This window comes from Tasmannia lanceolata, unplaced genomic scaffold, assembly GCF_043159265.1.
Source record: "Tasmannia lanceolata isolate RefF3 unplaced genomic scaffold, GAP_Taslan_0.1 ptg000004l, whole genome shotgun sequence".
NCBI lineage: Eukaryota > Viridiplantae > Streptophyta > Magnoliopsida > Canellales > Winteraceae > Tasmannia > Tasmannia lanceolata.
Window position 1 is genome coordinate 6,432,309 of NW_027518681.1, and position 16,018 is coordinate 6,448,326.

At 40.8% G+C, this 16,018-nt stretch overlaps 1 protein-coding gene across 3 annotated transcripts; it reads left to right on the forward strand.

Annotated features, from left to right (window-relative positions):
- Positions 1–316: 316 nt before the first annotated feature.
- On the forward strand, positions 317–14,940 carry LOC143876151 (Sas10/Utp3/C1D family). 3 transcript variants are annotated; one of them, XM_077377832.1, is made up of 10 exons: positions 317–408; positions 449–487; positions 4,300–4,371; positions 9,302–9,389; positions 9,471–9,650; positions 10,059–10,241; positions 10,337–10,510; positions 10,980–11,134; positions 12,182–12,308; positions 14,555–14,940. In XM_077377832.1, exons 3-10 carry the CDS (start codon positions 4,325–4,327, stop codon positions 14,564–14,566), a joined length of 966 nt encoding a protein of 321 aa, XP_077233947.1. In that variant the 5' UTR covers positions 317–408; positions 449–487; positions 4,300–4,324; the 3' UTR covers positions 14,567–14,940. The 3 variants fall into 3 exon arrangements, with proteins under 3 accessions (XP_077233947.1, XP_077233946.1, XP_077233949.1); XM_077377834.1 differs by lacking the exon at positions 317–408 and adding an exon at positions 1,661–1,937 and having other exon boundaries at positions 452–487; XM_077377831.1 differs by lacking the exon at positions 317–408 and having other exon boundaries at positions 436–487.
- The last annotated feature ends 1,078 nt before the right edge of the window (positions 14,941–16,018 follow it).

Sequence of the window (16,018 nt, forward strand, 5' to 3'; positions counted from 1 at the left end):
CGGAAAACATTAGCGAGTGTGAATAAAGTTTTCTTCTGCCTATAAGGCCATAACCAAGGAAGCACGGGTACCCCTAAAAAGCCCTCGTACCCGTGTCGGGTGCGTATCCGGTACGGGTACGTCCCAAGTACGCACCCAAAGATGGGTTTTAAAAAAAAACGAAATTTGAGTTTCGGGTGCGTATTGGGTACGTTCGGGGTGCACACCCAACACGCACCAAATGTTTTAAAAAAAATAATTAGTTGGGGGGTGTTGAAGTAAAAGAGGGGGGGTGTTATGTTACAGAATATATTAATGGGTTGTGTGGATAAAAATTAAACGAAGAAAGAAAACCCTAACGCTGCTCTTTCCCCTTCTCTCTGTGCGACTCCCTCTCCGGACGGATTTTCCGGCCGCGGCTCTCTCCGGCTCTCCGGCCGCGGCTCTCTCCGGCTTTCCGGCCGCGGCTCTCTCCGGCTCTCCGGCCCTCCCTCCCTTTCTCTCAAAGGTATTTCTCTACTGCTCTCTCCCTCCCTCTCTACTGCTCTCTTTCTCTCTCTACTGCTCTCTTTCTCTTTATTTTTTTTTTGAAATGAGGGATTTTATATGGTGTAAGGGCTTACAACAAAATGGTAGAAGTACCGTTTTGATCCAACAGCAGCTCATTTTTTGAGCTTTTTGAGTAGCTGTTGTTGGATCAAAAGACAAGGGTGGTACTTCCACCGTACAAAAGGCCTTATTGTTGTAAGCCCTTACACCATATAATTTCTCTTGAAATGATACTGCAATCTCTCTCTCTCTCTTGCTCTCTCTCTCTCTCTCTCCTGCTCTCTTTCTTTCTCTCTCATTTTTTTTCTTGAGATTATGCCAACTGATTGTGTTCCCCAAATCTAATTTGAGTCTGATAATAGGTTTGAGGCTCATAATCAGTTGCCACAATCTCAAAATTACAGGTTTTGTGCTATTCATTTAATTTATCTAAGGTGCCATTGTGCCAGCCATCTAGAGTTTAAGCATTTAAGGCCCTGTTCGTTTCAGATTTTGAAATCCGATTGGGATTTGCTAGGCAATTTTGCAAAAAACCATTTCGGGGCTCATTTTCTCTGGAGAGAACATGCACCTCAGATAAATTAAATGAATAGGAAAAAATCAGTAGATGTTTGTTTAGGCTTTGTTTGTTTGAGATTGTGGGTAATTTTTACTTTAATTGTTTAGGCCTTGCTGTTTGTTTGGCAGACAAAATCTGGAGTAGAATTGAAACTTTGAAAATAAAATAATAAAAAATATTATTATATTCAGCGTACCCAAACGAACCCGCACCCGGGTTTTTTTGAAAATCACGTACCCGCGTACCCGTGTCGTGTCGTACCCGCACCCCGTACCCGTACCCATGCTTCTTAGGCCATTACAACTCACACAAAGTTTTTTCAGTGCCCTTGGTTTTTTCTAGCTTCAGAAACCCTTAAAAAAGGTAACGAAAAACGTTATCCCTCTCAAAACTATCGCGTCTCTTCTTTCAGAACCCTCTCGCATCTCCATTGCTTGTAACTATATATTTTTTTTTATCAAGGATTCTTCTTGGGAGTCCTATGATGTGATTTTTTTTTGTTTTTTTCTAGGACTCTTCTAGTAGTCCTAGTTCTGTACATTTTAATTTATGGCTTGTCTTCATATTGATTAGGGTTGAATTGGAGGATTTTGGCCAGAACTAAAATGAAGAATTAAGAAAGAAGTTCATTCACTACTTAGATTCTTGAACAACTCAATAGAAGATAAGTAGTATTTTCCATACTCAATAGCCTAGTTCTAACAATTTGCCCCTAAGAAACTGCAGTGGTGTCTCATCTTGAAACGGCTCACCTATGTCGAGTACTTCTCCAACTCCGCCAAGATGTGCTGATTTGGAAATCTGGCATTTTGATGAGAAGTTCCTCCGGAATCCGATCCAGGCGACCATGGTATTTTCTTTCAACGATCCTTTCTTCCACTAGCCGGATGCCTACCACCTTATTAGCTTACCAATTCATTCTCCTCTCGGCCCTTTTTTCAGCTAAAAGTAGTTTGAAGAAAGGGTGTTTAAGTAACGGCGTGTGGGTATCTTTGACCTCGCTTGTACAAAGTGAAGAGGCAGTCCTGGGCGTCTTGTTTAAAAAATTTCCACTGCATCCGAAGAAATTCTCCCGTCATTTCTTTGTGGGTCGGGTCAATAATGAAGGCCCTCTCCTCATCATAAGTCATCGAGTTTATTCTCATGAGGATATTTTCTAAAATTATAATCTCCGTAAATAGCCGTCTGCTTTGCCCTCCTGAACCAGAGAAAGAACCTCATGTGTTGTCTTGATTATCCATTCCTGGTTGTTGGTTTGATTACCCAAAGCAAGAGGAAGAATCGACCAAAAACCGAGTACTCCTTTGGCCTTGTTACTTCTCTTCAAAGTACTGTACTGGTGATGCCCTAATTCCAAATCCAAAGCCTTACAGCGTCCCACTCCTCGACAAGGAGATAAGATTCTTTTAGCACTAAAAGTTAATGTGGCCCACTCCCCAAAGTCCAAACTTTAATGAAAATATCTAAAAATAACTTTAGCAGTACGGTTTGATCTCTAAATCCTCACGTCTACTGTAAGTAATAAAGGGGACTCCGATACCTAAAAAGTCAGTATCATCTAGAGATTGAAGAAAACGCCCGGTGGCTTATCCCAAAGCAAAACCTACTGAATGCAAGTGGGAAAATTTGTCCCTTACCCCTACTGAGGTGGTTCTGGATGATTTCTCCAAGATGCTTATCGGCCTTTCAATTGATTTTACCAACCTAGCCTTAAGTTTTAAACCAAGATGGCTCTCGCCAGAATAGGTGTTCCTTACTCTTGAAAAGTTGCCAGCTTTTTTATCTTCTAGCCACACAACTTTCCGCGTAGGGGCAGGTTGGTCCTTTGGTTCATGCTCCACCGTTGTCAGGCTAGATTTTCGCATGATCCGAGGTCCCATCACACCTTTCTCAGGTCCAACCTTGGACAAAGCGCCAGGGAGATTTGGTTGGTTAGATTTGAAATTTGAAATCAAGCCGGGGTCCGAGGGAGCACCGGAAAGCCAACTCTGAGAATTCGTTGGATCACCAACCGGAACCGAAACTGAGTTGCCCAAGCCGGTAGGATCCGAAGGGGTTTCAGGCAACCGCAAATCCAATGAGCTAGAGGGCTCAAAATTGGGTGAACGATCATTTTTTCCGGGGATTTCGATCCCTATGGTATAAATCTGGTTCAAAATCCTAATCTTAACAAAGGAACCTGAAAAATTCCTTCGGGGCGCTAGAATTTTGGCTGAGACGAAGCTCATACAGTGCTGATGATTTCCTTCAATCTTTGTTTCCAGGACCCTACCAAAAATACTCCCTATAGCCTTAACCGTTGATATGGCCCAAGCATGTAATGGGATACCGTAAAAGTTTACCCAAAGGGCTTCCTCGCCTTGAAGGAATTCCCTATTCTATGGTGCAAGAGAGCGCAACTGGGACCCCAATGCTTTAGGACCTTTAGTGAGGATCCTAGAGGCCTGCAGTTCTGATTCAAACGTAAAAAGGAATTCATCTTCCGCCTAAATACAAGGGCATTGTAAAGATGGAATGTCCCAAAAATTTTGTGCCCATAACCAAAGGTCCTCTGCCGATCCATTAAGATTTTTTTTTCTTCCCTATCTGGCAGTATTTTAAGGTATCCATTCGTACTTCCAGTTCCCTACCCGAAATGGACAATATCGAAATCCCTCCGACCCCATGAGAGGAGATTGTACTAGTGTCAAGCCATCGATCGCCCTCGTCACAGCCCACCTCCAGACAGGGTAAAGGCCTAGAACGGGATACCCATTTGGAATGGTTCCTACTCTGTCGACACCAACGACAATTATCCCGCCACTTGAAGTTGAGATACTTGCAAGGAGAGCAGACCCCCCCCCCCCCCCCCCCCTGCTTTTTACTATAGCTTTTTTTGCAGATTCTGCATCTTTTTTTCCGCCAGCTGAAATTCTGGTATTGCCAGTGGAGACACTGCCAATCCTCCAGCCGTTTTCTCCCCATCCTTGCTTCTCTCCAGTTAGCACTCATTTCGAATAGCCCATATTTCACTACTTCCTCCCTTTTCCTAGCATCCGTATGATGTTGGATATTTTCTGGACAGTGTGGGTTTCTTTTAACCCCATTTCTAAATAGAAATTCCAACTTATTTACTATGCACTTGAAAAGCTAATGATTTTGGTTTAAAGATGGGAAATAATGAGATTATGCACCACTTCTTCTTATGTTTCTCCATTTGATGTGCCCTGCAGTACTGGTTTTGCTCATTAAGAAGGCATGGAAAAGAATTTCAATTGTTCCAACCACGATGAATTGCTAACAAAGTAAGATTTTATTATCCGACCACAATTTGCATTTTCAATTAGAAATCTAGAATATTGGTGGTTCGAGAGATATCTGCAAGCTGAATTCTGTTTTTCCCTTCTCAAATGATTGTTTAAGGCTATGGGTCTGATTTACTCTTTCAGGTTTTGAATATTCCTATCTAGATTTTATTCTAATTGTAGTTTTTCATTCGACTAATTTATATTGTAGTTCTGTTGTGTTGGTGCTTTGAATGCTCTTTTAACTTCAGGAAGTTAGATTCTGTCATTTACTTATTTTAATGGATTGTTTGATGTAGGGCTCTGATTTCTGTTTCAGTTTTTGAAAGACTTTCCTTTTATCTAATTCTTGCTTTAATTTCTAGTTATTTCAATTTTTTTTTGACGTGAATCTTAGTCTATTTCTGAAGTTTTGGTGTTTGAAATGCTCTTTTAACTGTTAAAGCTGGATTGTTTGCGTACCTAAATGGAACATTTTGAAATTTGAATATATGGGTTTAGTTTCCTATTTTGGGTTTTGATTTTTTTTTTGTGTGCGCGCAAACCTTGGGTTCACATGTTACTTTTTGGGAATTTAGGAGCATAATATGAATTCTAATTCAATAAAAACAGCAACATGCATTCGCAAATCAGCATAAGCATAACATAATTAATCAAACTCAACAAGTGTTTTCAAAGAAATTCTAGGATGGCATGGTGTGATAGGCTTCATGCCTTGATCATCTGCTGCAGGCATGGTTTTAAATTTCCCAGGTGGATCTCTATTGTCCAAACGCCCATGTCGTAAACTCCAAAAGATGACAAAGCGATGATGGCGAGCTCTCTAAGGTGTTTATGATGAGTGGCTCCATTCACGACCTGATCACATCGAAAGAATGTAGTCACTAGAACCCTCATGGTATAGAAGTGATCTCTCTAATGCTGATTAGGGCTACCTAATTCATCTCAATACTTGGTCTCAAGCTCTGTAACACCTCTTGATGTACCTCCCAGATGTAGTGGACAAGCGTGTCAGCCTCAACAGTTTTTCCCAGGACATAACATAGGCGTACAATATAGGAGGTGTGGAATGGGATGGCCAAAAATGGTCTCAAAGGAACATGTAATGGAATTATAGTATGTAAACTCTGCTATGATTCATTATGATGTTCCTCGCCAGCTAAACATTTTAACAACTGCCCTAAGCTGTGATTCATCATTTATGTTTGTCCATCTGATCAGGAGTAGTATATGATATCAAATTGAAGGATTACTCCTATTTTGCTCCATAAAATTCTGTGGAACGAGAAACATCGGAGAACCTCATTACATAAATCAACATGAAATGAAACACCTTGGAGACCTATCAACAATAAAAACACTCAAATCTCCTAGCATTCGAGACTAAAAGGGTTTACATGATAGTGTGTAGAGTTTGATTTTTAACAAACTGACTTGTCATGCGCTAGGTCACACAAACTATTTCCACATGATTCTCATCCAAGTACGGTTTCATCGTGTTCATCCGCCAAAGATTGCCCATCCCTCCCCTCATTTGGAGCACTTTCATAATGGGGACCATTTCCTCCTTCAAGGTCAGTTCAATTCCCATCAACTACTAGTTTTGCTAGGTTAATTTAAAGCAAGGTTGCCAAGGCGGGAATCGAAAGCGGGATTCGATTCGGGATTCGAAGGCTCCTGGGATGGTGGGAAGCGGGAATCGTGGGTTTGCCAGAGAGTCGACGGGGATTCGTCGGGGATTCGTTGGGGATTCGTCGGGGAATCGCCGGGGATTCGCCGAGAGTCGTGGGGAGTTGGGATTCGCAGGGAATCGCCGGGGAATCGGGGTTCCTATAAAGTGGGAATCGGGGTTTCCCAAAATTGGGAATCGGGATTCCCAAAATTGGGAATCGGGATTCCCAAAATTGGGAATCGGGGTTCCCCAGAATCGGGGATTCGAATCGAATCACGGTTCGGATTCGCGATTCGGGGATTTGCGAATCCCCAACTCTGGGTACGAATCCTGCTTCCTTGATTTAAAGATCAAATGTCCTACGTAGACAGTCATACTATTCATGACTCGGCTTATCACATTTGTAATATTTGGAGGTAGTATTGAGTGGTTTTGGTCTCAGAAGGTCAAAATCCGTGCATCTCACCCATAGTTTTAAAACTCCCCCACATCCGCGTTGTCTCCCCTGAGTCGACTCCCTTTTATCTTGGCCGCGTTCCGCGTTTTGCCCTACAGAGTCAATAAAAAATCCTTTTGACTCTCCCGAATTATGACAGACGCAACCAAGTACTCTGTCGCGTCAACCGGGTACTCGACCACGTCGTGCCGCGTTCCGCACTGCAACCACGTTTTTAAACACTGATCTCACCTATTGGTGATCTTGTGCAGGTGTTCTTATGAGTAAGAGTGGGGTTCAATAGACTGGCCATGGGATCTCTAATGACTAAACTAGTGGATCAATGATGTCCTTCGTCGACTGAGCTTTTCAACAAATACCCTAAACTGCGATTGATCCTTATGTCTGTTCATCTGATCGGGAGTAGTATGTGCTATCGAATTGAAATATAAGCCCCGTTTTGGGTTCATGAAATTCTTCTGAAATGACTCAAGAATACCCTAGATACACAAATTGTCATAAAATGAGACATCTCGGAGACCCTAACGACCATGACAATGATGAACTCGACTCTCCTAGCTGTTCTGAGCAAAAGATGTAATGATGGACCCAAATCTATTAATGGACTGACTTCCCATATGCAGGGTCACACAAATTGTGCCAACATGATCTCCATCAAGTGTGATTTTATTGTGCTCGCCCTCATGAGATTGCTCATGTGTGCCCTTACATGGAGCACTTTTATCATGAGGATTATTTTCTCCTTCAAGGTCAGTCAGATTCTCAACAGCCACTGTTTCTGCTAGATTAATTTGAGGAACGAAACTCCTACGTAGACTATGGAACAATTTGTGACCGATTCACCACACTTGGAACGTTTGAAGGTAATACTGTGTGGCTTGGGTCTTAGAAGTTCATGTCCCATGTTCGTCCACTTACAGGTGCTCTGGTGGCACAACTCTTATGAGAAAGAGTGGGATTCAAACAATTGACCATAGGATCTCTAATAGCTGAACTAGTGGGGCTTCAGTCAATGCCCTTTCACCTTGCCTCGCCTTGCGTAGGTGGGTAGGCTAGGCGTGTATTCCTAGGGTTGCGAAATTCTTGGGAGCCTCTAGCCCAAGATGTTTGTTAATGCGGTTTAGGGCAACTCTACCCTCTGCTAACATGTTTGAGTGCTGGTCCAATGTAGCCTGAGTGAGGTTTTGCCAGGTTCCTCGAGGTTGACCTCAACCTTGTTCTTGGCTTGGAGCATGGGTTTGGTTGGTAATGGGTTGAAAAGCTATGATTTGTGACGTGCAGGGCAACCCTACAGACAGACAATAGAGATGTGCTAAGAAATGGACTAACTTAAGAATAGGAAACTGCACGTAACTAATTTGAAGCAGACTCCAAGATCTAAGACAATGCTAAGAAACTCTACTACTATATGATGACCCATAGAAAACAAAAATCAATGAACCTAGTTAACAAAAATTTTACCAAACAAATGGAGGGTGCTAGGTGAACAATCTAAAGCATATCACTACGGGGGACTCAATCAGTCACATTACTAACACGTGGTCAGGAACTACCTAAGGCTACGTCCGAGGAAGACTCCATCGTCATATTATTGAACGCCTAGGTGGCTTTAACTGAATGGTCCCTACAAGGGATCTAAGCTCTAAGCTCATTCTAATACCCAAAAAAAAAAAAAAAACTAGGGTTCATAGGTTACTTTTTGGGAATTTAGGAGCATAGTATGGGTTCTAATTTAATAAAAACAGCATCATGCATTCGCAAATCAGCACAAACATAACATAAACAATTAAAATTAGCAAGGGTTTTCAAAGAAATTCTAGGCTGGGATGGAGTGCCGGGCTTCGTGCATTGATCATCCGTTGCAAGTAATTTCCGGGGGAGAAAGACAGAATGCTAGATTGAGGGAATGACGAGCTGATTACAGCCAGGGCAAGTGAGAGGAAAAAGATAGGACAAGCAAGATCACGAGAGGGAAGAAAGGGGGAAGAAATGGGTAAAAAATGGCTGCTTATAAACCCAATTGATGATGGGTGAGGAAGAAAAGAGAGAGAAAGGGAAGAGATGGGGTGACTGCAATCCCTAGCTGTAAGGGTGAGATGAGAGGAGGAGAAGAGGACAGAAGGGAGGGAAAGGAGAGAGAAAAGAGAAGAGGAGATGAGATGGATGGAGGATGAAGAGGAATAGGGGAGGGGGTTATCATTCTTGATTTCACAAAATTAGGTTTAGGTAACGATTTTAGGAGTTTATATAGGCGGGTGGGTAAGGGTCTTAAGTGGTGGGCCATGAGGTTGGCAAACGATGATAGGAGAAGTGGTTTAAGGGACTTAAGCGGTGGTCCATTGGGTTGTCCAATAAGAAATAAGGGGTTAGGGTGTTTAAGTGATGGTCCATGGTAGAGGACCAATAAAGTTATAATGATATTTAAGTGAGCTTGGGCCTAGGTTTAGGGTAGTGCACCATAGGTAATAAACAATTAAAGTGGGTCAAGTTTGATGTGTATAAGAACCTATATATAAGAACCTAAATAAAATAAAAACAACTAAATCTGCTCATGAGACAAATAATTCTAATACTAGATCACATCATTTTTCTACTATAAAGTTCTAGTTATTTCAATATTCGGCCAGAAGCTTTTACTCCATTTCTGTATGATTAGTGTTTTCATGCTATTTAAAATTTGGAAGCTGAGTTATGTCTTCGTCTTTACTAAAATGGAATGTTCAGTAATATGGGTCTGATTTTCTGTTTTGGGTTTTGAAATACGTATATAGTTATTACTTTATTCTTGTTGTGGATTTCAGAGAAGCTCCTCAATTAGTTGCTTTATTGAAAGAGATGAGGGAAGGATTGGATGTAGTGAGCAGTAAAGTGCAAGCTTTAACTGCTAAGGTAAATGGTGTTCTGTAAATTGCCCGTCAATTAATATTTTCATTGGATGATTGTTTATCCACTTTTTTATTTTCTGATTAGGTGAAAGCAAACCATTTTCCAACAGTGGATGGGATAAGCTATCTTGAGGCAAAGCATTTGCTACTACTAAGCTATTGCCAGTCGATTGTTTACTATCTGCTCCATAAGGCGAAAGGGTTCTCTGTTCAGGGGCACCCTGTCGTACGGAGTCTTGTAGAGTTAAGATTGTTTCTAGAGAAGGTTTGTATTTTTTTCTCATTTGTATGATCTGTTTCTGTACTCAGAATTTCTGTTCTTACTGTGGCGCACACACCTTTCCGTGGAGGTTTGTTAAATTCTTTGACAAAATTCAAGATCATGTGGGCGATGGCCCCCTTCTTTATGCCATATAAAAAGATCAGCTAACGATGTAGCCGATAGGTTAGCTAGGGAGGGGGTATCTAAAGAGGTCTTGGAGCTTTATGATTTTCTCCCTCCTTGATGTTTGTATCTTCTTTTTTCAGGGTCTTTCTTCTTGTTTCTTTCTTATTTTGTTCTCTTATCACTCTGTTTTTGTCCATCTCGGTCCACTTTCCTATAATATGAATGTTTCACTATTCAAAAAAAAAAAAAATGTTCATACTGGTTTGAAAATTTTCTATCTAACAGATTCGTCCAATTGACAAGAAACTTCAATACCAAGTTCAGAAGCTGACAAGGGTTGCTGGCAATGCATCGGAGAAAGTTGATTCTTATGAAAAGGAAGCCAGTGCCTCTCGTGACACAGAGGACCTATTGAGATATAAGCCAAATCCAGAAATGCTTGCCAGCAAATTGGATCAGGCTGGTCAGGTGATCGGAGTAACCTTTTTTTTAAATGAGGTCACATAGTTGCTAGTTTATCACATAGTTAAAAGCTTCCCTAACTTTCTATTGTTGGAACGTAGGATGATGATGGTGTATACCGCCCCCCTAGGTTTGCCCCCACCACTATGGATGAGGACAAAATGTCAAAACAGGAAAAATTGGCTCTAAGAAAGGAGAAAGAGACATTGAGGCAAGCTAAACAAAGTGCTTATGTGAAAGAACTTATGGATGACATTGAAGGGAGACCTGAAGAGGTTTGTTCTTGATAGGATTTTTCTTGTGCTGCTGCCATGAGCTGCTGCTCTTATGCAGAGAATTTATATGATGGGTGGCCGTGAAAACACGTGAACTCTCGGAAAACAGGTACGACCCACTTTTTTTTTATGATCCAAACCGTTCATCTGTTTGGGCACAACGTAGATAGGTTGTGCCCCAAAAATCATTTCCATAGGATGATCCTAACCCTCCGATCTGTAGAAGATTCCATAAATGGTTTTTGGAAATCTCCATATTCAGATCAGTTCAGATCGGAGGGTTAGGATCATCCAATGGAAATGATTTTTGGGGCACAACCTATTTACGTTGTGCCCAAACGGATGAACGGTTTGGATCATAAAAAAAAGTGGGCCGTACCTACTTTTTGAGACTTCACGTGTTTTCACGGCCACCCATCATATAAATTCTCCTCTTATTCATCCTTTATTAACTGGAAGTTATTTACAGGTGAGAGAAATAATTGGATCCGAAAGTAAAGAGCTCCGCAGGTATAGGCAAAAGATGGAAGAGCGTGCACGTCAAGAAGAAGAGCTCTTCACTCGTGCTCCGATGTCGAAGACGGACAAAAAGAAAGAGAAACATTTGAGGAAGTCAAGAAACGGGTATATATTGTTGTCATAATCACGGCTTTAAATTTTGGCCGAAATACCGAAATTTCGGTTTTGGCTGAAACCGAAACCACATGAAACCGAAATTTTGGCCAGAGTCCCAAATTTCAGGATATTGTAATTTTTTAAATTTTTTCCCAAAATTTCGGCACAACTTTGAAATTTGTTTTTTTTAAACTGAATTTAGACCGAAATTTAAAACCTTGGTCATAATCTTCACCATCATTATGGTCACCATAAAAATATAACTTCAATAAAATGGTGAAAGTGGTAATTAAGGATAATACACTAATGACAACCACAAAGGATAGGAGTAGGAGAAGCTAATTAAAGTATGGTTGGAACCCCTACAATATTCTGACTGAGAATTTTCCGAAATTGATGTTATGGAGCGAATTTCCTTTTATGCATACAAAGAACCCATGGCACAGTAGGGTAAAGTAGAGATCAAAATGAAGAGCCTCAGATTCCGTTGTTTCCGTGTCAGACTCCCCAATGGGACACCTCAAGGCCTACATTAAAGTATTGCTTGCAGGCACAATGTGAAGCCCCTTAAAGTCCACATGGTTCATATTTCATTCTACTGCGATTAAATTTGTTATGTGTGACTAGTAGGGTAGGTGGAAGAATCTTGGTGGTTCTCTTATTTTTTGACTTTTGAGGTCCTGTAGTTGCTGATGTCCAAGATTTGGAATTTCAGTTTCGGTTTCGGCCTCAACCAAAAACGAGTGGCAATTTCAGTTTCGGTGGCAATCTTATAATTTCAGCCAAAATTAAAAATTTCGGTTTCAGTTTTAAATTTCGGTCCCTGCCGAAATTCAAAATTTCAGTCCGAAATTTTGGATTTCCAAAATTTAAAACCATGCTGATGTGTAGCACAAACCGATGACCAATCAGTAACAGTGCAGTGCAACTTGCTATTCACTTTTCATCATCATCTGATAGTAGTTGAATGCTAATACACTTCATATGTTTTTGTATGATTCGTATATTGTGGGATTGCTATGATTTATCCTGCATTCATTTATAATGGTTGTACAGATTGCTTGGCTTGGCGGATGGCTTCTTTGATGAGATTAAAATGTTACCATTAGAAGAAAATGGCAGCGAGGACATAACCGGCTACAAAAATACTAGCAGGGGCGGGAAAAAGAATATTAAGCGCAAGGTATGTCAGGTTTAAGGAAGCATATCACATCCATGTCGCCCATTTCTATTCTGAATTTTCATCATATTGAACTGAATCATTCCTCTGTGACATGTTACTTTATTACAAAATCATGGTACATATCCAAACTTGTTGCAGTAAATAGTGCATTTCACAACTTTTTTGTACTGCAATTATTGTGCATTTCACTACCTTGTTGCATCACACAATACTTACTATCATTAATACACACACACACACACATATGAGTAGAGTGTTTCTGAGCTCGAGCTCAGATACTCATAATATGTGTGTGTGTGTAGTGCTACTCGATCGAGTAGCTAACTTAACTACTCCGTCGGCTTAAAATACAGTGGCGGCCCACATTGTTTGGGTGATACAAACCATTCATTTGATGGGCCCTCACATAGATAGGGTGTGCCCAAAAAATCAGCTCCATAGGATCATCCCAACACTAAAATTTGTGGAGGCAAAAATGGGCATGTATAAACCTTCACAAATCTGTCCATTTTTGCCTCCACAGTTTGAAGGGTTGGGATGATCCAATGGAGCTGATTTTTTGGGCACACCCTATCTATGTTAGGGCCTATCAAATGAATGGTTTGGATCACCCAAACAATGGGCCCACTGTATCTTAAGCCGACGGAGTAGCTACTCTCTCTCTCTCTCTCTCTCTCTCTCTCTCTCTCTCTCTCTCTCTCTCTCTCTCTCCATATATATGACAGCAGCTTTTGTCTCCATTCATGAGATGCTCTGACATGCGACATACCAGCCGCGAGCGCATATAAGCTTATATGCACTCGAGCTTCAAAAACACATGGGGCCCACATTTTTGTGATGATCTAAAGCATTCATTTGAAAGGCCCTTACATAGATAGGGTGTCGAGAAAAAATCAGCTCCATTGGATCATCCAAACCCTTCCATTTGTGGAGGGAAAAAATGGCAGATTTGTGGAGAAACAATATCTGTCCATTTTAACCTACACAAATGGACACCCAAAGGATGATCCTATGGATTTGATTTTTGGTACACACCCTATCTATGTAAGGGCCTTTCAAATGAATGCTTTGGATCATCCCTAAAAATGTGGGCCCCACGTGTTTTTGGCGCTCGATTGCATATAAGCTTTATGCACTCGAGTACAGAAACATCTCTCTCTCTCTCTCTCTCTCTCTCTCTCTCTCTCTCTCTACACACACACACGCATATATATATATATATATATATATATGAGAAAACGGTTCCTACACATGTGTAGAGAGTTCTCTACACACTAGCTTAAAATACAGTGGGGGCCCACATTGTTTGGGTGATCCAAGCCATCCATTTTAAAGGCCCTCACATAGATAGGGTGTCTACAAAAAATCAGATCCATAGGATCATCCCAACCCTACGATTTGTGGAGGTAAAATGGATGTCTTTAAACCTTCACAAATTAGTCCATTTTTTGCCTCCACAATTCGAATGGTTAGGATGATCCTATGGATCTGATTTTTTGTGGACACCCTATCTATGTGAGGGCCTTAAAAATGAATGGTTTGGATCACCCAAATAATGTGGCCCCCACTGTATTTTAAGCTAGTGTGTAGATAACTTATCTACACATATGTGTAGGAACCGTTCTCTCTCTCTCTCTCTCTCTCTCTCTCTCTCTCTCTATATATATATATATATATATATATATATAGGGATTTGCTAGGGACCATCGCAGAAGGCATTTCGCGGGCCGGCTGTTGCATGAGAGAGCAGCCACCTCATATGAGTTAATGAATAAGGCAAAATCTGTTGAAAAGGGAGCCTATGTGGCTGCTTTCTCATGCAACAGCCAGCCCGCGAAATGCCTTCTGCGATGGTCCCTAGCAATAGAAAAAGGCCAAGTTATATTGATGTTTTAGTCTTAAAAAATTGATGACACACTTTTGCATCAATAAAGATATCTTGACATATGTAATTGCCAAATAATCTGTAACTGACATTGTTTCACATGCAAACACATGACTGCATTGTCAAGTGGAATGAATTGGATATGATATAAACTACTGGGTAGAGTTTATGCCCAGTAAAGCTAAAGAATAACTGTACCATCCCCTCCCCCAAAAAAAACAAAGAAAAGAAAAAATGCTAAAGAATAACTGACTCATTTCTTGAAACAAGCTATCTAAAATATTGGAGAGTTTGTTTCTAGATTGACTATTTTCCACTTTAAGCCTGTATTGGATGACTAACATGTATTGCCCATCTGCAGAGGAGGCACTGAGGAGTGGATCTGTATAAACCATGCTGTTGCGTGTTTTATATCATTCAGACTCCCCTAACAGTGCATGACAGTCATTGCGTTGGAGTCATCCCAGTATGAGATTTCATTATCCTTACTCTGGTTTTTATTTTAAGATAACTTGCAGTTTTTCATGTCTGTAAGGTACTGCTAATGTCTTATTTGAGTGCACATAATGTGGGATGTAGTAATTATTTTGGTTGTCGTAGGAAATACAGGCTAATGATTAAGCTTCTTCACCCTGGAGAATTCAATCCTTTCTCAGAGTTGGTAACTAAAACTAAGTAATCCATGGAATAGACTGTTGTATAACAATATGATTATATAAAGAGTATATCAACTGGAATTTTTGCTCAGGTAACAATCTGTAAAGGTGGGGGGGCCAATTCATGAAAGCCATAATGGCCATTCAGGGTCCATTGGATGTCTGATCTGAATCATCAAGTAATAGGCCTTTCTTGTATGTTTTCTGGCTAGAACAGAAATGCTGAATTGCTCTAGCTATAGTTCAGTTGTTAGTATGTTGGATGCATCATTATTCATTGGAAAATGTGTGGTTAAATACTCCACACAGTTTAATCACTGAGTCTTGCTCTGGAATGGCCATGCACCAAAGTCGTTCCCAAACCCACTCTTTCAGAATTTGCCTAAGTCGATTCCCCTTTAACTTGTATCAGTTCTTATCTGATTTTAATGTTTTGTCCTACCCAGTCAAGTACAACTCTTTTTGACGCCATGTCAACTTGAATATCATTTGGCCGTATTTTGGGCTCCATTCGCATTTTAAAACACTGGAAAAACCTCTACAATGAAAGGGGATGGTTTAACAGGTGAGAAATTTGGTACACGAGTGCAGAAATGGTTTGGATCACTGAACTATATCAGTCTGCTCATCTATCATTTAGTTGCTTGTAACACTTCTTACTGGAGGCTTATCTCACAAGCCGGCCTGTATTGCATGTACCAAGCAGAGTCAAAATAGCATTTTCCTTTGTAGTTGATATTTCCACCCTATGGAAATGATTTTTGGGGCACAACCTTATTTACGGTCATATGGACGATTTGGATCATCTTATGGTGTCAGCTGTACAGTAAATACTGGACAATACAGGTTTACACAACATAAAAAAACTCTTGTTTTGGTCTCTTCCGTCCAGTCAATGCTCCCAAGCAAGGAAGTTATCCATCGCACTAAGCTGTAGAAGTGTCGCATTGTCTAATCCGAAGTCACACTTTCCCAGGTTTTAGTCCAAGAGTGGCATTGTCTAATCTGAAGTTTCAGTGCCCATATGCCGGACTTATGCCAACTGGGACCTTTTCAGTGCCCATATGCCGGACTTACGCCGATTGGGGACCTTTTTGGGAGATTCTACGTTTGATTTGACCTTTTGTATCTGGTCTATCTGACTTGCACAAAGACATTTCGCAGCTGGT

Bases quoted from the DNA above. Each gene is read 5' to 3' on its own strand.
- LOC143876151 (XM_077377832.1), top strand. From the start codon at position 4,325: ATGGAAAAGAATTTCAATTGTTCCAACCACGATGAATTGCTAACAAA. The intron at 4,372-9,301 runs GTAAGATTTTAT...TGTGGATTTCAG, and splicing joins CACGATGAATTGCTAACAAA to AGAAGCTCCTCAATTAGTTG. The intron at 10,511-10,979 runs GTTTGTTCTTGA...AGTTATTTACAG, and splicing joins TTGAAGGGAGACCTGAAGAG to GTGAGAGAAATAATTGGATC.